This window comes from Leuresthes tenuis, unplaced genomic scaffold (assembly GCF_036924035.1).
Source record: "Leuresthes tenuis unplaced genomic scaffold, fLeuTen1.0.hap1 SCAF_16, whole genome shotgun sequence".
NCBI classification, from domain to species: domain Eukaryota; kingdom Metazoa; phylum Chordata; class Actinopteri; order Atheriniformes; family Atherinopsidae; genus Leuresthes; species Leuresthes tenuis.
The window spans coordinates 5,928,656-5,955,818 of NW_027325370.1; the positions used below are offsets into that span (position 1 = coordinate 5,928,656).

Below are 27,163 nucleotides of genomic sequence, written 5' to 3' on the forward strand. Positions count from 1 at the left end.
TAAAATGTTAGACAGTGCAGGACATGGCTTTCTTCCATCCGCATTTAGCTGTGTCAGTACGCAACATTAAATGCAACTCTTGACCAATCACTTTCTTGAACAACTGATGCAAAAAATGACCCCTCTGAGGTGTGCAATGCCAGCTTTTCTTTCTTTATTCAATTTTTTTTACCAAAACAATACCTATCTTTTTCATTCTAAAAGGATAAAGAGAATTCAGATAGTTGAATTTTGCAAAGACCTTTGAGTTTTGTGGTGTAGCTTTGGAGAATCACAAACTGTCCTTTTACAGTGCATAGAAGCGTAAAATTCGTAGTAATCAAAAAAGTCTTAAGGCTTGTTTTAAAAGAAGCAAGAATTGACACAGACCTGAAGCGCCCCTCGGTTTGTTCCACATATAATGTGCACAAAAGCTGAAAGCTCCTCTGCACTCACATCAGTTACACTCCAACAGCATAAGAAAAAAATTGCACTTCTGAAAACTGAAGGCAATTTCTGTCAAATCATCACCCATATCACAATTTTTCAATGTCTAATCTGGGAGCTCAAAAAATCATATAGAAAATAAACCTAATCCTATTGTTAATAAAGTGTCTTAACATAATAGACTGAGGCCCTTCATTGTGAGTTCATTGCACATAAAGCACACTTTCACCTTGGTAGCATAAATAACAAGTTACAAATACTAACAAGTTACACACCTCTTCCAGCTTCTCCCCTCTGGTGGGCGATATCAGTCCTTACTAATCAAAACCATTCTTTTCAAAAACACCTTCCTCTGAAGGCTGAAAGACCATCACACCATCTGCTTGTTCCTTTTGCCAGAAGAACTCATATCTCAGCCTGAATGGGATCCTTTTGTGTTTTGCTGTACCACCTGCACAGGGTTACAGTACTTGTATATTTATGATTTTATATAAATGACTGAAATTATTCAATAGTTTTAATAAGAAAAGCAACAAACAAACAGCATCAAAATTTTTGCAGTTAGGATGATTAATCAAAGAGGTGCAATGTCTTGACTTTTCACTTTGTCACACCTGCTTATGGCAAACAAAATAACTTAAGAGTCAATGTACTGTGAAAGCAAATGGCAAATATTTATCTCATGCATGACACATGTACATACTTACACATGCTACTAGAGGCAGAACTACCTGCACCTGCAGCATAGGAGGCTTTGTTTCTACTTCACTTTGTTCTCTTTCTGACATTAGCTCATTTGTACCTGTTCTTGCATTTTCTATCTCACTTTTCTCTCTGTCTCAACCTAGGTTTCCTTCTTCCTTTTCTGGTCTAACCTGTTTATCTCTATCCATTTATCATGTACACACTTTCAAGCCATAAATAAAAGCAAATACATGTAAGAAGATTTAAAACAGGCCATTAATTATGGCAAGATATAGGGCAGACATAGATGTCCAAGAGTTTGATAGAGCTAGTGATTATACACCTATTCGCCATTTCTTTTAATATAATACTAATAATTCAAATTTTAAATGATAATATCAGCTCAACAATTTAAGTGAAAAGTTGAAAAATGCACATGGAATTCAGAATATGTTCAAATTTGGCAGGTGAAACAGGATCTAGCGTGGAAATGGAACTGATTCAGTGCAGATGCTTTGAAATTGTTTTTCTATCTCACAATGAACAGTGCTTCATGTATTTATGCTCTGATGGTATAATCATTCCAGACAGGTTGATTCTGCTTACAAAAAGCAATAGATACAGTTTCCACATAGTATTTTAGAGTTCCAAAGAGAGATCTGCATTGGGATTGGGATTCCATAATGCAAATGTCACGGGCAGGAGCTGATACCAGCTGTGTACTCTGATTTGGTCCAATTTCCATGTTTTGAATAAGATTAACATGTTTAAATGGAAGATGGAAGAAGGCACAAAATCAACTGTGTGAATATCGAGAAGAATATGTGGCAGAGAGCAAATAACGGTCTTAAATTGAACAATAGCAGGATTAAGGAAACATTCTCACTCAGGGCTCCCATGCAAAGAACTGACCTTTTACGAACCTTGAATATAGCAATTACACAGACAAAACCCCCTCTTTTCTTAGAATAACAATGTGCGCTAACTTATAATACCATGTTTCCCCACGATCACAACACTACAAATGTTTAGTATCAACATGCTTCAGGCACAGTCGTACTTATAACAAGCAATCAAGTTTTATCTCCTTGAGTATGTCAAGACTTCCAAAGTGTCACCTGGATACCACCACTAAAAGAACTCTGTCAGGACATAGGCATTTGTTATGTTTCTGAATAATTTGACTTTGGATTAATTGCTGATTTACTTGAATGTGTGACATATTTTTGATGTGGTCCCTGACTTTAGGACCCCATACAGTATAAAATACCATTTCTTCTAATGAGAGCAAGTACCTAAAGATTCTAGACTGAAAACAAAAGTTAGAAATTAAGCATTAAAAAAAAACAATTAAAGCTGTGTGGATGTTATGACTCTTTACAGTACACTAAGTGCTTTGAGGGAGACAGTACAACAAGAAGAAACATCGGCAGAGAGGTTTGCCAGAAATAAGTTAAGAAAGAAGTCAAACAAACTGGTTAATGCCCCTGTTATTAGACTAATTTGCATTCTCAGCATGTGACTTTTAAGTCTAATTGAAATAACAGTTTTTGAGTTTCCACAGTGTGGGTGTCAGTGTGGGTGTAAGAATGGTGGCTGGGGGAAACCATGATGTATGTGAGTGTGTGCATCTGTGCCCATACAGGCTTCCAAACATCATTCAAGTCTCTGTTTAAATGTGGGTGTATGTGCTGAGTGAGTCAATTATGCCATTCCAGCATTACCGTGAAGGAGTACCCAGTCCCACTAATGTAGTCCCCGATCATGGTGTTAACAACCTGATCTTTAACGCTACAGTGCATTAAGCTGAGAGATTGCACATGTACCATCAGCACCCACTCACTTAGCTTGGGATAGGCAGAGAGGAAGCGGATGAATTTACAAAAGGTAACAAATGTAGCATTTATCAGCTCTCACTTTCAAAATCCAAGCAACATTTTGATTAATGTGTTTGGTAATAAGTACCATTTCACATTAAATACTATCAACTAATATAATAACACAATAGTGCTAAGTGGATTAATAAAACACAACATCATTTCCTTCTTGCAACTCTATGAGACATGCTGTATTCAATCAAGAGAAAAAATATCTATCATTCTAAGGAAACCATTCACTCTTTTTACTTATTCAAACAACCAAGAGCCTAATATCTAAGAAAAAGTCTTCACACGATTCTACTAAAACTAATGATGCATAAAGTAGACATTTTCTAGTAATTTTCCAACTTTAATCATGAAAAAAGAGATCTCTCTTACAAAATGTAAATGCATCCTCTAAATTATCAAAAAGGGTGATAATTAAAGGGTGATACCAAAACAAAAACAGGTGGAACCCTTCTTTCAATCCCCAAGTTTCTATGATCTGGAGTTCCCTTTGCTGTTGAATCCTGTGATGTCATGCTTGGATGCTTTGATCTAAAGGGCTCTCAAAGGACGTCATCAAACAAATTAAATACAAAAAAATCTATAATAAGAATGGAGACAGGTTATTTGGAATAATGTGTTCAATCCGTCTAGTTTCCCTCCAATATAATCTCTACATTACCGACTGCAAAACACTTTCACGAAAGCTAATTCTAAACATACGCTTTTTAAATGTATTTTGTCACATCCAAATCTTTTTTAGAACAAATATGTGGTCATCTGCCTTGACATGATGGCAAAACAAACAAAACACATTAAGAAAAAATGTCACATAGAGCAAAATGTTTCCAGGACTATTCAGAAATACAACTCCTATATAATCGGATAATTGTCTTCAAATGAGGTGTGAGCTATCCGCTCAGACTTCACATGAAGTTTTGAGAAAGTGTAACAGAAGTACATTAGTGCCTGGCAAGTTTGGTTAAAGACCTAATTATGTTATATATCACGGCCTGTTTTGATATTCTCTTATCAACTGAATGCTGACTCAGCTGTAGTGCAACAACAAAATGCAGAAATCTTCATTACAGGCAGATAAATGATGAAATTCAATCTGCAAAGCTTTGCATCAGAGGTTTCCTTCACATCTTTGTTTACATGAAGTAATATACTGAATGATATCTATTTATATCTATGATGCTCCCACATGACGGTAGATAATGTATTTCATAATTTCATTATTTTAAAAATGTTCAAATTGATTGTGTTTTATCATCCTTTCCAGCAAAAATATTTGAATGATTCTATGCGAAATATTCCACTATTTAACAATATATAACATCAATCCTACTTTCAATCACTAATTCTTCCCTTTAATGTAAAAAATTATTATTTTAAATTATCTGAATCTTTTTGCTGTCTGAGACTTTTCTTTAACAACGCACTTAATTATACTGACAAAACTGCAAAGCAATATCAAAAATGAACAGTATGTTGATGTAAGTCAAGGGGGGGGCGGCGGGGGGGGCCACAATCACTATAATAACCAGGGCTGCGACAAGGCAAAGAGCCTCCATACGTGGGCCGCCCGCTTATCCCAGTGAGCTAAATGGCATTTAAGATTTTCACATCACTTTCAGTTCTGTTTTGCTTTACTGTATGTGAAAAAGTTCCACAGCCCGTCCACATCAAAAGGGAGTTATGCTCTTCTTCAGAAAATTCTGCGGCTTAATTGTCTGCGATGACTCATTTGTTGACCAGACTTTTCTGTGTCTATAACATCATGTAACATATTTGATCACTATAACAACCACAGATCATGAAATGAAAAGGAAATAAACAATAGCTAGGCGTACCTAGGAAATCAAGTTTTGAAGCCAGAAGTTTTTAATTCTAGAAATTCACCATACATGACCACCTTTATGTAGTGCTTTTCTAGTATTAGGATTGCTTCTGTTGTAGCAACTCGGTATAACAAAAAGGATAAAAAGACGCTGCATTAAGCCAATCCTTTATAAGTAGCACCCATGCAGCTTGTTATCTTAAGCTCACGTAGTTTATGAGAGCATGACCTACATATAAAAGTTTAGAAAAAAGAATAAATTAATACACATCCTTTGTTGATTGTGACAAATACTCCCACTCCATAGAGCAACACAGTGGATCAACAGCCTCAAGGGGAAAAGAAAGATTGTGAGTCAGGAAAGACACCATATGTGAAGCAGGAGGGACTGACCGTGACGCTCCACCCTCTGGTGCCCACTTTAAACTCTAATCTCCTCTTAGACTTTACACTTCTCCTCATCCACTTTCATACTCTCTTTTTTCACGGTTGTGAAAGGGTAAGACACCACTTTCTGAGTGTGGAAATATGACTGGAAGACAACCAGGGGGCATGGATGTAGGTAATCAGTGGGTAAACGAGGCAGCAGACTGAGTAAATAACTTGGAGGAAAGGCCAAGTAATGGTTCACATGGCGCACTTAAAATCAGAAATAAATTCTGGCCCCATTGACTCTGGGTACATGCTAAAAGTCTAAAGCAGTCATTTCAGACTATAGCATACAGACATTATGTACACACATCACAACAATCTTGCTGTAATTCTGTACTCAAACTGTTAAAATTTAACTATACTATAAAAAAAAAAAGTTTAGCGTCATTTTTGTTTTTATCCTCTCTACTTTGTAACGATGGCTAGTCTTCTTTATCCAAAGTTAATAATCAGGGGTAGTCCCCACATACTTTTTCAGGTATGAGAGGGTAAGAGTGACATGATCTGCTCTCACTTGAGCTTAGCAGTTACATCTTCTGAAACTTTTGCATTGAAAGTTTGAAAATGTATTGCCTCCCTACTGATTTACACAAATGAATGGTATGTACTGCAAGTCTTTCTGTAAATACAGGTGCTGGGCAATAATGAGTTGTATATTTGTGACTTTGTTTGAGGATACTGAGCATGCACTGATTTTGCTGATTAGCACCTCAGACATGGGGTCAGTTACACTACAAGAGAATGTGTCAGTGTCACATTTTGTATTGCCTAAATGCAAAACAATATACGACAGTGCTTCCTTGAAACAGCAATGAAAGTTCTCCTGTTGAATATGGTGAAGGCTTACAAGTGTGAGGTAGGATTGCGTTTTCCTAACTTATACTTTAACCTTACACAGACTAGGTTTGGGCACAAGAACCACTTGTTATATTTAGGAAAAATAAATCACAGTTTGGGTTAAAATAGACCCTCTGACAAGTGACCAACATGACGTCTGGAACATTTTTAAACCATTAAACACAATGATTCATTCTGTATTGAGGACAAGAAACAGCAATAGGCTGTGGACAGGCAAAATTTAGTTTCATGTCAGGCTGCGCTGGTGAATTCTTCTGGAAGTCACTCTGTTTTTACATGTGCGAGTAAATCACCCTTGAGTTTGTTTGTTTTTTCTATAATGAATAATTATTAAACATATTTATCGCCTTAAAAACCAACATGTCTACTAGTCTGTCTGGATGTGAACGGTGAACACTTCTTGGCTGCCTGGAGACATGAGCAGGACTAGCATTTGTCTAACACGTTAACTTAAAACTTCTTTCCCTTTATATTCTGAATTAGGCCATTTTGTCTCCACAAAATTTTGTTCTTATTCTTGCAGGATGAAAAAAAAATCAATGACTTCAATATTTGTGTAATTAAATGGTGAGCAAGTGGGTACAGTGTGTGGGAATAAGTATATATTTAATCCCTCTCTTTTCGATAACTGATTCATCCCTTAAAAAGGCTTTCCAGGGGCTTGTCAACATCACTTTCTCTAGGTAGTGCATTGTGCCTCTTTTTTGAACAATTTTCTCTGACACTGTTGACAAAGGTACCTTAAGATGCTTTGTGTGTGGAGTTGGCAAGCAGGTGAGACATAATACGTGTGCAGTGTAATTGTGCATTGTACCTTTGACAGTCAAAGCTAACACTTGAATAAATACCTTAAAAATCCCATCTTCACAAAGCCGAATGATTCTCTGAATACACGTGCACCCACTCAGGCTTTTGTGAGTGATAAGGACAGCAAATTCAACAATCAACAAACATGTGGCCACTTCTGTGCACTTTATGGCTTACGTTCTAGTCAGGGAAGTGTGAGAAAAAAAAATTTTAAAAAGAAAAGAAAAAAGTATTTCTGTCACTGGTCCCTCCAGACTCGGGCTGCATTTTTAGTCAACATTAGGCTTGGCAATTAACTGTTTGTCTCCAACCTCAAAGGAAGGATTTCATTGGCTACAGAGGGCATAGGAGACTGCTCTCTGCTTTCCTATTTACAGCACATGAGCATTGCGGGTAAAAGGAGGGAGGAAAATCGCAGCAGATTACCGTGCCAATTTCACATGGAAGCAGAAGAGCTCTGGAAAGGCTAGATAAGGAAATTCCTATCAAACTGCTGCCAGCCAAATATATATCCAATAGCAAAAAACCTCACAAACATTTTATAATAAACCCCGAATAGTGATGGAGGAGGTTTCACCCTACAGCATGGATGTGGTATTTTTAGCTCAGCTGGTGATAATTACCATCTATTCACCATGTGCTGCAGTAAAAAGCTCTATTAGAAATGCCACCATCAGAGCTGCACAGACATGTGCACATGAACACTACATGGTTGTACACATAAAGCGCTCATGAAAACCTACATGCGTGTAAACAACACAGCTGTTGGTGATCACACCTTTGTAATGCTCACAAAATCCAAAACATTGTCAGCCATGAAAAATATATGGCCACGATACAAATTGCCAAGGAATACTAAATACTGTTTAAACACCAGTGCACAAAGACACAGATTCATTCAGTGACTTGCAAAAGTACTCACCCCCCTTTACAATCTTTTTTGTGTTACAACCTGTATTGTAAATTGACTTTTGGGGAAATTTTATGTGGGGAAAAAATCTGCAAAACATGTTTAAACTGATGAAGTAAACTCAGAAAATAAATAAAATCAAATAAAAAAAAGTAAAAACTTTAAAGAATGAAAAAATTTAAAAGAGCTTTTACAACAATGACAGCTGCAAGTGTTTTATGATATGCTTGCATCAAGCCACTGAGATTTTTGCGTATTCTTTAAATCAAAACTGCTTCAGCTCCGTAAAGCTGGATGGGTTCCACTGGAGTATAGCACTGAGCGCACTTTGCTGTACATAGATTGAGGTCTTGGCTTTAACAAGCCCATTCCAACACATTAAAACATCACAAGTGCCAGCACTGATGATGTGATTTCATGTCTTGAGGGGTTAGTCCACCACCATGCTTTACTATAGGGATGGTGCTCCTGGGGTGATTAGAAGTGTGGGGTTTTCACCAGATGTAGTATTTTCCCTGATGGACAGAAATGTCCATTTTGGTGTAATCTGACCATAGAACCTTATTCCATTTGGCAAATCTTCCACATGCTTTGTGACAAACTTTTTTTCTGGCTACTCTTCTGTAAAGCCTGGCGGTGATGTGTTGTGAACAGCTTATAGTGGTCCTATAGACAGATACACCAGTCTCTGTCGAGGAGCTTTCTAGCTCCTACAGGATCACCTTTGGTGCCAGTGATGTATTTTCAAAGTTTTTTTTTGCAACCAACCCTGATTTGGACATCTCCACAACGTTGTTCCTGACCTCTTTGGAGAGCTCCTTGGTCTTCATAGACTGTGGGGCCTTTCAGAACAGGTGTATATGTACAGAGACTGACACTGTATAGACCTTATCTAACTCATTTTGTGACTTCTGAAGGCAATTTGTAGCAAAACATCTTATTCAAGGCTTCAGCAATGGGGGTTAATGCACACACCACCACTATCGTTTTTTTTCACACATTTAAGGAGTTATTTATGTTTTTCGTGAAACATCTATGAAGGATTCAATGTATTCATGGCTTTTTCTACCCTTTTGTTCTATCTTCTACTTCACTTCACAAATTTGGACTATATTTTACACTAAATCAACCCCCCCAATAAACCCCCAATTTAAATCACAGTTTGAAATGCAAAATAATAGGAAAAATGACAAAGGGGAGTGAATAATTTTGCAAGCAACTTTAGATCTCTTATCAAAGAGTCTGTTTTTACTCTGGTAACATACCATGCCAACAAGTACCTGGTAATGACATATGACTTATTTAGAGTTACATTTTTTCTTCTTTCATCCCTCTCCCCTTTCTCACTTATTTCCCTCTAATTTTTGGAGACCTAGATACATGCAACTGGCATGCTGCGCCAGCATCTCTAGTTTTTTTGGTTCCCTCTTGAAAATGTCTCTCACGCTCCCCTAGAGAACTGTCTGATACACTATAGGCTGTATCAGCCAGTATCAGCTCTGTAACAGTGTCATTCAATCTGAAACAAAACGGAACTCGCCATGTTGGGCTCATTTCATCGCAGCTCAATAATTACTGGTACAAAGCACCATTGTGATCCCACACAATGTTACTGCCCATCGAGCATCGTATGAAAACACAAAGACACATACACACAGACAAACCCACACATGCAGACACACAGACGTATGTCAACAAAAGCATGCAAAAATGTCTTTGCAGATAATATTTGTCAAATAGTTGTAAACAAGCGCAAGTTATAAATAGTTTGGAAAGTATGGAACATTGAGGGTTGCTTTTTAAAGATTTAAGATTAAGATCAGATTCATTGTCATGCATACACACTAAATTTGTCCTCCACTTTTAGCTCATCCAGGTTGGCACCTGCACATGCACAGGGTCACACACTCATAGAGACAGATGCCATAAACACTGGAGCGGTGGGCAGCCATTCACAGCGCCCAGGGGAGCATGGGGGTACGGTGCCTTGCTCAAGGGCACCTCGGCCATGACAAGGAGGTGGACTAACACCCCTCAAGCTGTCAGTATCAACAAGTTTAATTTTTGATATGAAATCATATCATCAGTGCTGGCACCTGTGATGTTGAGGGAAATATTTGCAGTAAATAATTTAGTGAAAAAATTCTTCACAATCAGTTTTGGTTTCTGTTTAATCCAGTAAACACATTGTGGTAATATTTACAGTTATTGGGACTTTGAGGAGGTTGTTAGTTTCAAGGCAGTAATACCTTTTGGTCATTTCTTTCAGCTGATTTGAACAGCTAGAAATATTTCAACACTATTCTCACATACATATAATTGTAAAACAATATTGTCTATATATAAAAGACAAAAAAAGAAAAACAGCAAATGGTTGGGGCACTGTGGAAAAAAATCTGAGCAGGACAACAGTTAGTGGTTCATTTAGATGCAAATCCTTCTTGATACCTAATGACAGCAGAAAACCACGGCACATTCTCTGTAATACCTTACAGAATTGAGAAAGTAAACATGCTCGCTGCAGGCACAGACATCCCCACACAAGCCACAAACTCAAGTAGTTAAGCAGCAAAGTAGTTTAGCAGCAAATTCTTCCAAGTTGACTTCATATCATATCTCCACTCAAGAACTCAAGTTTGTGATGTTACTTGTCTGACTTTTGTGAATTCTGCCCTGAGGTGTCCTTGATGGTCAGCACAACAGCTCTAGAGGGACTGTGACTAGCTGAGGGTGACTGTCTGAGACGTGCGTACAAAATGATCACATGATTATTGAGAGATGTGTCGCAACATCAGCTTTTAAAAGGGAAAAGTCTGCTAAGCCTTGTTAAGCAAAACAGGGGTCTTCTCATCTGTCGTCTCATGTTTACAGAGACTCTCGTCATCTGCTGGGCCTTTTGCATTGCAAAAGATTAGATTCTCTGAAAGACTATCTTCTGTAGAATAGATTATCTTAAGCATGAATCAATTACTGAGCTTTTAAGAACAAGGGATGAACATGGTTATTAAAATGAAGCATGAGTTATTGGAATGTAGATGTAAGAAATACAGGACGTTGTAAATATAGACTCACCTGCAAGTTTGGATCTTCGTCATGCTGTAGATGGGCTTCCTCTGCTGCCTCGACCAATCTCTGCAGGAAAAAAAAGATAACTGCTTTACAACAAACAAATAACTGCTTTACAACAAAACTGATTTGGGAGTCAGAAATGATAAGCAGGGAAACATCCATACAGAAAGTACCCCTTAGCACCAGAGCAACACTAAAACCCCTCAGGACACGCATACACAGAAAGCAGACAGATACTGGGCCATCTCGTAAAAGGGGGCTATTTTCCTAAATGGTTCAGCAGAACAGGTAATGACTGCCTTGGGTTCTTTGGACACTATGACAACAAACTCCATCATCAGTAGACACTGTTTTAAGCAGGCACTCACCAACGCTCACCAATATACACGCACACAAACACACATGGACACTCATGCCATCATCACCCTCTTGCAGGTCTTGTCTGCCATGCATGCCTGTGGGGATTTGTGTGTGCTTCACTCAGCATTATGATTCTTTTTTCCACCCCATCTAATTATTTTTATTTCTCTTTTGGGAGAGCTATCATCATTTGTATTTTTTTTTCCACAGATGCGCAGTGGTGCTCTCTTGTCCACAGTTGTCCTAAAAGGTCTCAGGTCGAGCCCATTCCTCAATTAATGGATAATGTCATTCTCCCTTCATCTTCGTTGCTGAAAAGACTTCCCACAGTGCGATGCTTGACTATGCAGATCATTTCTAAAGCTCTGTGTGGAATGTGGCTATAGGGTTTTGGGTGGCTTCCCTGACCGAGGAGATTCTTGGTAAGGTACCTTGTTTGACTGGACAAGCAACACTTTGAAGACTTGGAGTAGTTCCAAAGTATGTCCATAAAAAAGGTGCAGCAGAGTCTAAGTGTTCCCAGACACAAAAATATTAGACCAACACATGAGGTCACATATACAATACACATATAGGCCCCTAGTTGTATCCAAACTCATATCTGGCATACAGATCTTTGGAGGAAGTCTGTAAGATGATGGTACTCCCTATTTGTGACATTTATAGTATATTGTACATTTCAGCAAACAAAGAGTAGAAAAAGCCATGAATACATTGAGTCCTTCATAGATGTTTCACTAAAAACATAAATAACTCCTTAAATGTGTGATTAATACCCACGTACAAATAAGCTTCCCACAAGATCTCCTCCTTACTCCATACTTACATTAATATGTCACATTTTTTCAGAGAACTACAGCCAAGTTCCACAGGAAAGTATCATAGAAAGGAAACTAATGGGGCTGCAAAGACAGCCTAAGAGCCATTTTGTACTTGAAGCTTAACTATGGGAAAGCCCGTAGTCAACACACACTTAGAGGAAATGTGCTTTAAGGTTTAACACTCCTTGAGTGAAGTGACTGAGACTTGCTTATGATAAAGAGGCTTCAGGAACAGTATAGGAATGTGAACTGCATTATGCTTTTCTTAATCAAGAACAGAAGACTGGAGGGAGAGATGGAATAAAGAAAAAATAAGACATGAAAGCATGTAGGACATGAAGTCTTTGACATGATTTACAGATAGAAGGGGTGTGCTGAATGAAGTTCACAATATACCAGATGTATAAAGTCTTTGATTTTTCTGACCTGACTCTTACTAAGGCATTGAGTCCAGTGAAGTGGTTTGCCACAGAGCAGTCAGAGTGATATAATTTATGGCTGAGAAAAATCTAAAGTAAAAAACTAAAGTAATGCATTATGCTATAAGGACCCTGACACAAAGACAACGTGGAACTGTCAATTAGTAGGTGTACAAGAGGCCTTTAAAGTGCAGAAGAGAACTGGAGTCTATATATCATTCAACAAGAAAAAACTAATAACTACAAAGTCAAAATTCAAATACAACAATGTTTACAAGAAGTTGGATCATTATTGGTCCATTTCAGTTTTCAGTATCCAACAGAACCGTCGGATAGGTGTAATTTACTGTTTTAGATAACTCCAAAACCTGTGTTTCAGCTGAAACATCATATGACTTGATGTGGAACAAAGTTTATACACATTCAAAATGAGTGTCCCCTGAAATGTCTGTTTGACTGTAAGACTGCAGGAAATACTGTGCGGTATGGTAAATAAATGATCTTAAAGTATCTTAGATAGAATCAATAACAATTCTGAATGAATTAAAGCTGCAGGTGAAGGGCCAGGAGATATCTTTTTGGTTAGTGACTGTCAGATTGACTCTCAGGATTTTTCTTCTGCCTCCAACAGACTCACACACTCACACACACACACCCACCCACACACACACACACACACACACATTTCTCTATGTTTCCAAATGTGATGCTCATGGTATGTTCTCATTTCAAGTAACTGCCCTTTTTCACAGCTGGTCTTGGTGCCTGCGAGTTCTGGTAATGGACTTCCATTTCACATTTCCATTCAAATGGGTTTAGCGGTTAAACTACTGCAATCAACGAGCTTATTTCAGCTGAGCCATGTGTAAGTGTGTGTGTGTGTGTGTGTGTGTGTGTGTGTGTGTGTGTGTGTGTGTGTAGGCAAGCTGTTTTGGGAAGCGAACACTGTTATCTAGAGTCTGGCCAATCATTTTCTTCACCATAGCAACACACCTGGCCAATGCATATTGTTGTATATCATTTTGTGATTGGTTCTATTCAGCTATTCATTCATGCATTTGTTCTTCTTCCATCTTTGTCTCCGAGAGGTTGACTGAGGAAAGCAAATCAGAAAGAGTCTGGACACCCTCCAATCTTTCAAAGACCTGGGCCGGAAACTCTTACAATAGTGTGAGCACTAGAGTTGAAGTATGTGTGTGTGTCTGTCTGTGTGCACGTTTTTGTAAATCCAGGCAATGAGACACACACATAAAATCCTTAGGCAGGTACACCTGCTCAATGTTCACAACAAACACAGATAAGGATTGTGAACAAACGGACGGAAGGAAAAGACGAAAGAGGAAAGAGAGAATAACATTCTCTAAAGGTCTGAACATTTAGCCTCACACTCCTTACAAAATGTCAGATGCTGTCTGTAAAGCCAGCGTTGATAGACACACACTTTTCAGGTACTGGTGCGTTTTAGTGTGTGCATGTGTGAGTGGTAATTTCTCTGAGCTGACACATTTGAGTCCTAGCCCACTGAGCTTTTCTGCCACTTTTACACATCATTTTTAAACATTCTTCACTGACTGTGTGAGTGTGCAAGTCTGCATGTAGAATAAACATGTGCTGTAGGTCAGTGGTGCCCAAAAAAGAGCGTATACTCTTGATTTCCACCCCATTTCTTCCAAACAGCCTGAAAGATAATCTCCTGTTAGAAATATTGATATGTAAAAGCACTCAAAATAATTTGCGCATTCCCACATGTGAGTGAGAAAACAGGTACCCGGTATGTATTTTCTATATAGCTGCATATACCCTGCTCTACACCTGTATATATGTAAGAAACTATGATTCTAATGTTCATTAATATCCATCACAAGGCTAATAGCAACAACAAATGGATGTCTCTTTGATTTCCTAAAGCAAAATGAATATTCTAATGAGAGATACCATCAAGCGAACAACATGCAGGCACAGAATTACAGCATCAGAAACATATTTGAACAAAAATTGGTAAAGTTTTTTAAAAGACTACTGTGACCAAACAGAAATAACATGATAAAGAGTGAATAACAGCACATCAAGGGTCACTCTCACAGCCTAGTGAGTGAAACTGTGAAGGTTCCTCTCTGTGTTTTCCAACTGTCCCACTCATGGGTTTCGGTTCACATGACTTCTTGTTGCTAAGCTCCCTATTCAGGATCAGATTCACAAAAAACACTAATTTAAACACTAATAACACTGTCCCAGACTAAAAACTGACAGTCTTCAGGAGTCTAACTGGAGTCTCGGTGCGCTCCCGTCAACTCAGTCGTTAAGTTTAAGGTGGTAATCTGCAGTCTGCAACCACGTTTCATACCAGTCTTTCCCTAGTCTTAGGCTTGTGATCATTACAAACGTGTTTAATATTATTGCAGGTCGCAGTGACGTAACACAATCAACAACCAATAGATGAGCGCTGACAAAATCGGAAACAGGAAAGCAGACAGTCAATAACAAACATGTCGGCGGATGTAGAAGAAGGAGCGATATTCTGTGGCGTTTTCTCTTCTTTTTGTTGGGTTTTTCACCACAAACCACTGCACAGACAAGAGCAGCTGTAGCTAAAAGCTGCTTCTCCTCCATTTTTGTAAACTTTCTGCTGAGCGTGATGGGGAAAAAATTGCATGATGGGAAAAAAATCTAAAAAATCTGGATGTAGTCTTGTAAATAGTGACCCTATAAGATTCACAGTCTTTGTAAAATCTTTAGTCTGAGGCTAGTCTGGGACTAAAAACTCTAAACACTAGTCTTTAGATGTGAGATGATAGTCTTTCAGAGTCTTTTCAGAGTCATTTCAAAGTCTTCTGGTGTGTGGGTAGCATAACAAGGAGAGGAGTGTGTTGCTGCCATCTCTTACACTCTGACGTCTCTGCTGTTGCTCAACAATCATCAAGTTTTACAAAAATGAGTGTAGTATGTTGACAACAAATCAAGAGATTAATGCTGTTGTTCTTTGCATCTGTTGAGCTTCAAGCTGATCTCATACTGGATGAGCCAAAACTCTTTATTAGCAAAATATTACATTCCACCGGTATAAAAATGACACCATGGCATCATCGAAACAAAGTCAATGGACAGCATATTAGCAGATATTTCATGGTGGACACTGAAATACTTTTAAACTACATTTATCATAGAAGACACACAGATTCCCTCATTTAATTGAAAAGTCCCACCCCCAAAAAATTAAATTTTTGGAGGCAGGTGAGGGGTGGTTACAGAGAGGAACAAATACAAGATTTTCAGCCAAGAGTGTTTTTATTTCTTAGTTGACATGGTTTTCCCTGTCCATGCTTTTCAGGACATTATTCCAAAAAGGAGATTCTGATTGTTTTTGCTTGCTGTACAGTCAGGTTTAGATATGTAGTCACTTACACGTCTGTCTTTTAATCATTTTTATAAGGTTAGGAAAACACAAAAATGACCAAAGAAAATTGTTAAAACAACTGGATTTCTGCTTCCTGCTGAACAAATAAATCTCAAAAAGTAGTGTTATCATCACATTATTTCAACACATTACATGCCTCAACCACGTACAACTATGCTGAAAGACTAAATCGCATGGTCTGTCAGACCAAGCTGGGCTTTAAACAGGGAATAGAATTTGTTTACAGCTGCCACATAAAGGAATATGATTTTAATGGGAATACCCCAAAAGATAATATAATTTGTTTTGTACTCTAATCATAATTTAAACTCTTGATTTACACCCATATTATATAATCTGGCATATTTTTCAGGAAGTGTAACTCACCATGCAGTAAGAATGGAGTTAAACCATAACGTCCATAATGAGTTAAAATAATGTAAACTGGTGCAGGGAGTTAATGAGTTGGAAAAACGGATCGGAGACAAACATATGCTCACATCTGTGAATGTAAATTCCAGCACATCACCTGGATGAACACTCCAGATGATGTGATGGAGTTTGTATGCATGTTGTGTGGCTGTGGGCCACGCAACACGACCACTTGCTTTAATTGTTCTGGCATAAATTAAAAGAAGCACACCGTGTCTTTTTTTCTTTTAAATTTTTTTTTCTCAATGGGTGGTCAAGCTAGAGTCTGTGATGCAGTTTAAATAAAGAAGAAATGACTTTTGTCGAGGCTCAGGCTTATGAGATGACAACAATAATTAAACTGACACAGTCAGAAGCAAGGTTTGTTGTCTCCTTAAAAAGACACACGCTTGAATACAAACATACAACTTCACAAACCTTCACGGGAGCTGACAGGATAAAAGCTAAAACCCCACAGCTAACAAGACTTGCTGTGGTAATTGAGAAAGACTTGTTTGCGATGGGTGTGGAGTAAAGCATTTTTCTGCTGGTCTCAATCTGCACTAAAAGCTATGTCTTCCACCTCAATAAAAACATAGTTTCTGCTCTCATTTGATTATTCTTTATCCAGCCCACGTTCACCACCCATGTAATTTCTTCCATGTTTGTACTAATCAAACCCCTCTTGTGATCTGACGTCCTGTGATTATATTTTGCCTCTAAAAGGATTTGGCTTGTTTACTGTTCATAAATGATCGCCCTCATTTAACTGTCAATTTGATTGGTTCATTGTTGTTCGTGCAACCCACCTACTGTGTAGTGGGTTTCTTGACGGTTGAAGCCACTGACCTTAGCAAATGCCTATTCATAATAGATGGAGCACTAAATCTGTCAAAGTTTGCAAAGGCTGTCATACATAGCTGAGCTACGCTAACAGCTGCTGTGAGAGGAGCAGAGGAAGGGGACTGAGGGGGTCACATACATTATTGACTGGGAGCGGAAGTCTTTGACGTTTTCGCAGCAGTACATTAAGACCTTGACTCGGCACATTCCCTCCACCAGAAAAGCGGAAGGGCAGTGGCCTAAATTTGAATTTTCTCCTGAGGTAACCAAGAATAAGAGTGCATCAGCTAGAGTTCTAAATAGACTTAAAAAGAAACAGTGGTCCCATGTGACATTGTTTTAGCACACATTTGTACTTTTGGGTTCCAACTTTGGACAGATTTTTAGCATTTTGTCCTGAGAGCAGCAGAGTTGCTTCTTAATAAACAACCTAAAAATAGCACCTTATACTATACATAATCATAGATACCATATGAAATACCTGCGTGACCGTGCAGGACATACGGTATACAAATAAAGAATCATTAGCAAATGCATTTGAATAGCTTGTAGATGTCCGTTGTGACACGAAATGCTAACTAAGATTTGGCCACCTTGCAGGGCAGGTCCTACGGGTCTTGGTTGTGCCAGAGGCCTGGGATGAGCTGAGTGGGATTCATTCAGCCCGTCAATAGTACTGGGGACAGCAATTAATATTGTCAAACCAGCCTGGGAAGAGTTGCAGCATCAACAAAATGGAAAAGTGCTCAGTGACACTTTGCTTCTTCTGTTTTGCACATTTAGACTGGGTCTAAGCCAAGTGGGAAGAGCATGGTGGAGAGACAGATACAGAGGATAAAGGAAAGAGAGAGGGAAAGACAAAGAGATGAAGGGGAGTGTGTGCTTTGAGACATCAAGTCCCAATAATCAATAGTTGACAGTTCTCAGCGGTTTTGCTGACTGATGGCGAATATGAAGTGCCTAACCCAGCTCCACCACCCCCTGCCCCTTTCTCTGTGTTTGTATCACCTTTCCTCTTTTTTCATATCCACTTCTTTCTCAGACTGAACATTTTACTTACCTTTTCTTCTTTACATTTCCCTCTCCCACCTAATGCTGCCTACATGCTCATTTCATCACCCTGGAAAAATTGCTGTATGCCTTTCACTTCGATTTGTTGGTGATAGAAAAATTACTTGAGATAAGCAGAAGAAAACTGTTGCTTATCTCAAACAACAAACCAGAACAGCAACAGACACGGCTAATGCCAAGTGCTTGCTCAATTAGAAATTATTCAATTTTTATCTATGACGTAAAGTCTTTACTTTGTTTGATATATCAAAAATATATGTTTGAAATATCAAACTGATGTTCAAGATAAAAGAAGGAATGATCACAAATACTTGACTTGACACCACATGTTACGGTACATTTCCTGCCTTAGGAGAAATAAATATTTTTTAGTTTAAAACTAATCACATGAATATATCACCGCACAACTGTGCCCATCTAATCTTCATTCTTATCTTTTATCAATTTCTCTGTCTTCCCTGTAACTTACCAAATAGCAATACTTGTCTAGTGATAGGTTCTCAGGATATTCTAAACATGCATGGCAAGCATTCGTTCTCTCATAAAGAATAATAATCTGGAACCCAAAAGTCTGTCCCATGATGGGTCAAGTCTTAGCCTGCGTTCTCTCTCTTTAGTGTTGGAGAAATTGTGCAACTGAAGCTTTTTATAAATATGACCTTAGGAAACTGCTGTGTGTCACTCTAGAGCAGCAGCCACTCAGACCAAAACAAACACAAACATTGAAAACTCAGACGCAGCCCTTCAAACGGCTCTTAAGTCTATCATGGAAAAAATAGGCCAATGTGGACTTTTTATCCCTGTCTTTGTGCGAGTCTTTTCAACCAAAGAAGTTCTCTTTTTCTGTGAAGAAACAATTGAACTTCACTCGCTTCATAAGAGATGTGTGTGCTTGTTCGTGTACGGCAGCACCATCTCTGGACAGCAGAGATCTTTTGAACGGGAAAAATGAGGCATGTGAGCGACAGAGGCTGTGCACTCTGATAAGAACACAAACACACTGCTTTATTTTCATGTAGCACACAACTGCTTGCTGCTGTATAAGGGTTAAAAAAAACACATTGGATCTTTGAAGTCATATTGTTATCTGTGTGGTTTTTCAGTCGGATTTCAAATTACATCACAGCCCTGGATTTTCCCCTTTTGAGTTTAAAATATCATTAAAAATATTTTACTTATTGTGGACTCTGATTTGATGTCTTGGGTGGTATATCTTCATCCAAGGCACTGCTCCAGATTGGTTTGACTCCCATCTGACTGACAGATGCGTTTTCATTTGCATTGTTGATGACTTTTCTCAATCAGCCCTTTTGACCTGCGGTGTATCCCTGGGATCCATACTGGGCACATTTCTGCTCCCTCTACATATTCATCCTCTTGAGTCTATATCTAAGAAACGTAATGTTACCCATTACAAACCAGAGAATGACTGTTTCATGAACAAGCTGCTTCAGTGATGTCAAAATTTGTTTTTTGCAGAGAACTCCACTTGCCAAAAAAAATCATCACGGTCTCAGTACTGTACTTGATGTAAAGAACCTTGGTTTTATGTTCTTCATCCTTATTCTTATCAAATTTTCTGTCAAAATCAGTTTTTCTTAGCTTAAACTGCAATTTGTTACATGTTGTGTTGATCCAGACACTAACATCACATTTATAAGACATGTCACTGAGATAATTTATTGTCTATCTTGCCACCATTTCACTGGCGACTTAGATCATTGCATGAATTAGCCTAAAGTTATCTGTGAGGTCTACAGAACCTTGCCAAGGTCATCTGAACAGCAGTTTTGTGCTGTTCAGAGATCCAGACTGGCCTTCTGGGCAGTAACAGCCACCTCACCCAATCAGATTGTCTTTGTGAAAGACAGAAACATCTATTCTTATTTACAGTTTAAAAATTAAAAAAACTAAATCATATCAGATAAAAATATGAAATTGCCTAAGTGCAAAGAACACACATAAACTTTCTTTCAATAAATAAATAAAACAAACTAATACAAATTTAATGTTCATCATATTTTCTACTTGATTTTGATGGTGCTCTTTCATCTTCATCCCTTTGTTGCAGTCTCTTCTGAAATGGCTTACTGGCCTCCTACTGAAACATTTGCAGCAATGATCTTGAATGCAAATAAATGCATATTATCTTCTTTGTTTGATTTTTCAGTTCAGTTTCAGTAACACTTGAGTTACACTTGAGAGTAAATTAGGCTATCATGTGGCTTGTGACATTGACCTTAGTCCAATAGATTATATCATGGTTTTTAAATCATTTTATTTACCAAATTAATCCAAAATACACCTAAAATTCTATAAACTGTGACATGTTTATTGCAATATGGACAATTGGGGTTTTACTGTTTGCTTATGCCCCGACTCTCGCCCAATGACCACTGGGATAGGCTCCAGCCCCCCGCAACCCGACCGATGGATTACGCGGGTATAGAAAATGGATCTATGGATGGATGTTTGCTTATGGTTTCTTATGTTTCTTATGCTTACGGTTTGTCCTCTGTCAGATTTTTATAAAAATAAATAGCCGATTGCATGAATTTGATAACAACACTAAGAATTACTTGATAAGAAATAAAAAATAACACTGAAAAAATAATAAATAAATTAGCAATTCTTAGCTGATATGAGAATATGCATATTTACTGTTGGAATAAATTGCAGTACAGTGTTGAAATGCTAAATTTGGGATTGAAATTCACAGTGCATGTCAGCAACATGCGGTGCACCTATGTAGACTTTCCCTCTACTCTAAAACTGGTAATCACATTGATGACTACAGAGCTGCCACAGGTAAAATGATATCAGCAGGTACAGAGCAGAGACTGAATGCCATTACAGGACAAACAGCCCGAGCAGCAAGACATCCACTCTGCTTTGAAGTGCATTTGTCACATGAAACACAGTCATGCTTGACTTCAAAGAGGCCATTACAATAGCTCCACGCCTTTCAACTTTGATAACAACGCTTTTCTTTAACCATCCGCTGTTGCCACCATTTTCAGCCAGCACACCAGCCTTTTTCAGGGCCAATGGAAGGAGGAGAAAAGAAGGGCTGTTATCATCAAGCCCATAACAATACCCCACTGACTAAGGCAGTGATCAAGGTACCGGGGTAATAGTAATTAACGAGTAACAATGGTTGAGCTCAGCCCTGCTCAGCCTAGAAAAATAAACATTTGAATACATACAAAGTTTCATGGATTTAAGGCATATATACAAACGCTCCACACAAAGATAAGCTTTACATCCTTTGCGAGCAACTCTTTCCTTTAAACATTATTTACTTTAAACACTATTTGATTCTTCTTTTTATTCCTTCTTTAATGGTGGAGTTGCAATGAAATTGACTGAAGCAACTCCAATAAACAACTGTTCCTCCTCAAAGTTTAATTTTCTGTCAGACTAAAAGGGAAGACTTGCCACAATTATCAAGAGCTGACAAGAGAGGGAGAACTGAGACATGAACACAACCAAGTACTCTTTCCAAATGCAATTACTCACATATACACTAATTCTGTCACTTTCTCTGCCTCTCGAAAAACAAATTAAGTTAAGGTAAACACCGCATTAAAAAAAAATGCATCAAGTCTCACTAGACCTTTTTTATATGATATGAACATGAACAACAAAAGCATGCGGTTCAATGTCGGCTACATTGCTGAGTAAGTATCACTACTATGAATGCTTGTTCACTGTCATAAATTTCATCCATCCATTTTCTATACCCGCTTAATCCAACTGTCGGGTCGCGGGGGGCCTGGAGTCGATCCTAGAGGTCATTGGATGAGAGGCAGGATACATCCTGGACAGGTTGCCAGTCCATCGCAGGGCCACACAGAGACAAATGAGACAAACAACCACGCACGCTCACTCCTAGAAAAAAATTTAGAGAAACAATTAACCTAACATGCATGTTTTGGGCAGGAGGAAGCTGGAGTACCCAGAGAGAACCCACACATACACAGGGAGAACATGCAAACTCCACACAGAAAGGCCCCCAGTGGGAGTTGAACCTAGAACTATCTTGCTGTAAGGCAATGGTGCTAACCACCACACCACTGTGCAGCCCTGTCATGAATCATTGAAAAAATGAATGAAACTGAGTTACCATTATTAGTCTTTTAAAATCTTCATGTGGTTTTCCTACTGTAACACATCAGTGTTTCAAAGTTTCTGCTTTGAAAAGGGGTCTGTATATTGAGTCAAACTCCATCTCCAATTATTTATTGCACAAAAATCCTAAACATTCTGTCTTAAGGCCTTTTAAATACCAGCCACATCCACAAGTAAAAACACACATTTACAGGTGCATTCTTTTACAGCACCAGAGGCTGCTGTCTCACAGCAGGTGGCGGTGAGCGATAAAGAGGGGATCGACGCGGAGACAAGGAGATAAAACCATGATGACAGGCAGGGGAGAGGGCCTGTACAGAAAATGAATCACTGGAGCACTACATATACTTTAGCAAGAAGCAGAGAGATGAGCAAAGGTGTTGTAGAAAGGAAAAAGAGAGACAAAGGAGAGAAGGATACCTGCAAAAAGCTAAGGAATGCACGCCAGGCAAGACAGATGTGCAATCTAAAGAGCAGAGAGAAACTGGAACAAGATGCAAGGGAAGAAGGAAAAAACCGCTCATCCATCCATTACATGTTCACAACCAACAATTCATCACAAGGCTAACAGTTGATACTGAAATTGCGAAAAGTGGAGCTGAAGTGGAACCCTGATAGCAGAGGATAAGGGTTACATTCTCCATGGATATAAACATGAAAATTTTTTCCATCATCTACACACTCTTCAAATTTCTTTCCTCTAGCATTTTGTCTGTCTTTGTGACAGCTCAAGTGTGTCACCCTGGTGACCAGAATTCCCTCTCCTCTTCACATCAACCCCATAACTTTTACTCCATACACAGACTCACATGGACTCACACAAGTGCACAAAACTCTCTGAGATGTACAATTATCAGGCAACCAGCATCCGGGCAAGAGCTTCAGAGAGGCCATTAGCTAACTGAATTCTCCCATTTCCAGGGATTTAACGTATTCTCAACAAAATGGCCCACAGACAATGACTGCATGTTACAAAAGGCAATACATCTCGTAAAAATAAAGCAGGTTACTTAGACAGTTACATAAAGCTGTCAAGACAACACTCCCTGAAATATAAAAGCCTGCTTTGGAAAACATGTTATACTGGTTAAATTACAATAGCAATTTTCACTATTATAAAAAAGACTGATCATCATAGAATGATAATGATTTTGCATCAGAACATTGCAACAATTACTTTTTTAAGTGCAAGAGTTCTATTTGTGAAATGCCAAATGACTCACAGTAGGCTGAAATCTTTTCTATGTGCTTAGTGAAGATTATTGTGCATGTGGACAAGCCAACATGACAACATATCCCGAGAGATTGTAAGAAGGTGTCATATATAAGAAAAAGAACACATAGCTTAAGCACAGAAATGGTTTGTCACTGTCTGTGTCCCTGTCTTCCCCCCACTTCCTTTCAGTTTGTATCCTCAGACCAGACTCTCAGAGAGAAATCCAATTTCTGTTAACAGCGCCATGTTGTCCTGATAGGATCTATCACCCGAAGCTATAGAGCTGCAACCAGAGAGGCAGAGCGCTGTGGACACCTGTTAAAAAACTGACAAACTTACACGCACATGTAAATCCACAGACATGCAGAGTAGCCAAGGGATGGATGGATTCTCCAAGTTTACTTGTAGTTAGAAAGTGTAGTTAAAAAAAGACGCAAACAGAGGTGAATTAATCACAGTAATCCATTAAAAGGTGTAGATAAAACTATGTTGCACCTCTATTCATATATATAAAAAACACATCCTGGATTTGACCAATGTAAGAACCTTCCATTGAAAAAGCAGTGACCAACATGTTTCAGCTGGCCTCAAGTTATATAAGCCTGAATAATGCAGCGAATAGCTTTTAATTCCTTGAAAACAACATGCTGATGGACATATAATGTAATCATAGTAAAGTTGTTACTCTGTTTCTGTTTCAAGTAATTGTTTTCTACATCAAACAAACCAAAGAACATTAGCAGTTTGCTGAATGTACTAAAATTGAGTTAACAACTGCTCATCTCATTTTTAAAACCAAGAGTAATAGTGAAGAGCAATCGTCTCTGAGGAAAAAAAGAAAAGTGATGAATGTTGGTGGTCAGAGATCACTTAAACTTTACGTGAAATTAAATCAAAATGAAGCAACAAAAGAACTAACAGCAATGTAAGTGATTGTTAGAGCAACTGCACACTCACAATGCAAAAATAATTCAATATATTGGGACTAAACAGTTGCGTAGCTTTAAGAAAAACGGTTATTAGTGAAGCTTTGATCGGAAATGAGAAAGAAAACTGGAAATAAATGTTGTGACATTTACATATAAAATGTTCTTCTATTAATAATATCCCACAGTTGGTTTTAGACCATGAAACCCATCAGATTTACAGCCTAAAACGGAAAAGTGTGCAAGTAAGTGCTTCTGCTTTAGTGGAAACTTCATACTCATTCTGAGAATGGTCTTTAGAATAATGATTGTAAAATTTCATGAATTTTGGAAATTTAAACAGATATGAAAAACTTTAGACTGAACACTGCCATGAAACAATAATGAAATTAAACAATTTTTCTAAAAAATGCAAGTATGCATACCCTAATTATACATGCACAGATCAGTCAATATATTTCCTTTAACAAACCTGAACAAGAACTTATGAGAAAGCAAATATTCCAAAATCTGCTCCCTCGATTAAATCCAACATTATCATTTGTTTCTATTCAGGAAATAAATGTTGTGATATGTAAGTATTAAGTGCTTACATGTTATTAAGCAGTTTAGCAAATGTCCACCACAGACTACTCTTTCTACAGTCTATCCTGTCTCCTTGCATTTTAAAGATGAAAAGAAACCCTTTGAAATACCTTGGCATGCAAGCAGTATTGAGCAAACACAAAAGCCCCATTCATGTCACTTTTTGTTGAACGGTATCTCCTGCTTTGCTTTTAGTTGGAAGCTCAGTGAAGAGGTATAGACTCCTACAGATCACAGACTCTCTGAGTCTGTCACCTTACCCTGCTCCTCCACACATTTTCCCGCCCACATACATACACCCGATTCAAAATGCATCTGTTTTCACTGTGAAAATGTCTGTTTCTTTTACATGTTAAGTAGAGTTAGCAGAGTGGACTGAAATAGACACTTTACAAATTGATCAGGACACTGCCTTATATTCATAATTTCATGCCCTTCTGGGAGTAAATTAACATGAACAGCAGAAAATAAGCTATAATTTCATGGATTCAAATCATAAAATCATGTTTATTTCTTTGTACTTTGGAGCTGTTTTGTTTTTCTTCCTAAACGTGTTCAGATTAAGTGTAATGGATGCAGATTCCATACCTTCATAGCCTGGGCTTTCTTGTGAAACATCTCTTCCATGTTTTCTGCTAGCCTCTTTACCAGCCGCAGCCCATCAATCTCCTCCACCCGCACCGCCCGCTCGAACTCCTTGTATTTCTGAAAGACAGATACATTTGCGTTATAAGGTTACAATTGCTGCAACATTACTCCCACACAAATTACATATTTTCATTCCACTAAAATGATGGCATGTTCTGAAAAAAATAATATGCTGCAATTAGTATGCTGCACACACACACACACACACACATGCCTCAGTGTGAAGTCATCTTCAGTATTCTTTCTATAGTGGTGTCACTCACATAATCCCACATTCTGTGTGCCTGAAATTGAAGTTTAATGTCTTTGAAGCACACACTATCACTATTTAAATAGATTGATATTTAGGCAATCTGGAACACTTCAGACTATTTGTCCCGTTCTTTTAGCCCTTCCAGTGAAACTTTTGCAGAGCCCACCACAGTCTTGCTGTGGGATACTGTGCTTCAACAGTAGGGGAGTGCTGTTACCATGTGTAACTGGTCTGAATAAATCGTTAAATGTTAATATAATATTCATGTGGATGCTAGGATGTGGGCTTTTCCAGCAGAACTTTTCAATGGAACAACATGAGCAATGCTGGTGTTGCTCACTTTATCTATCAATAGTTTTAGCATTGTGGCTGATCAGTGTATTCACAGAGGAGGCTAGAGCAGCACTGAATAAACCAACACCACTGTTTTACCAGTTTACATAGGGCGGATTATGTAGTGAGTACCAGAGTGTTAGGATTACAATATCAATTATTCCGACATAGAATATAACTTAGCAGGAGTCCTACAAACTAATCTGCATATATGAGCAAAACCAATCAGCTCAATTAAGAATTATCAGCCAGCTACAAGTTTTATCAACCATACAATAGGCACTGAAGACACATGACTGGCCTCAGTATCAGCACTACACAAAATCACATTATTCTGCCATAAACCTATACTGGGGTGCTCAGCTAAGCCAGTGCCTTAACCGGGAACAGCGACATTAAGTCTTGCTAATTCCACACCCATACATGCCACACACACACACAGCTGATCTAAGTGAGGGGGTAAATGTAGAGAAAAAAGAACTAGGAAAAGAAAACCATTTTTCAAATCTGTACAGAGCTGCAGAGGGCTGTTTCACTCTTGGGGGATTTAACAGAAGATTACCGTCATATCAAATAGCATGCCCTCACTAATGTTATGCCAGCCTAGTTAGATGTGTGCTCTTAGCTACTCCTGAACAGCAACACACACGAGGAGCAGGATGAGGGGAAGGGAGCTCACAGTAGGAGGAGAGGAACAGGAAAGGCATCACACACTCAGGCGACAGCTATTGGATTTAGGCAATCATCTGAAAAACTGCAGGACATCCCAAAACAGAGAGGAGCCTTTGCTTCACACCCAAAGTTTTGATAAGGGTGAATTCCTTCACTGTAGCTGAATGTAACTAGTGAGAGAAGAGG

General features: G+C 38.4%; 1 protein-coding gene across 1 annotated transcript in view; it reads right to left on the reverse strand.

The window, feature by feature from the left end:
* The window catches only part of cacna2d3a (calcium channel, voltage-dependent, alpha 2/delta subunit 3a), a 117,711-nt gene that overhangs the window by 66,890 nt on the left and 23,658 nt on the right, over positions 1 to 27,163 (reverse strand). Inside the window, exons 3-4 of the mRNA XM_072367437.1 lie at positions 25,660 to 25,776; positions 10,898 to 10,957 (exon numbers count right to left, since the gene is read on the reverse strand). Coding sequence (XP_072223538.1) covers positions 10,898 to 10,957; positions 25,660 to 25,776 — 177 coding nt within the window. The remainder of the gene's footprint in view (positions 1 to 10,897; positions 10,958 to 25,659; positions 25,777 to 27,163) is intronic.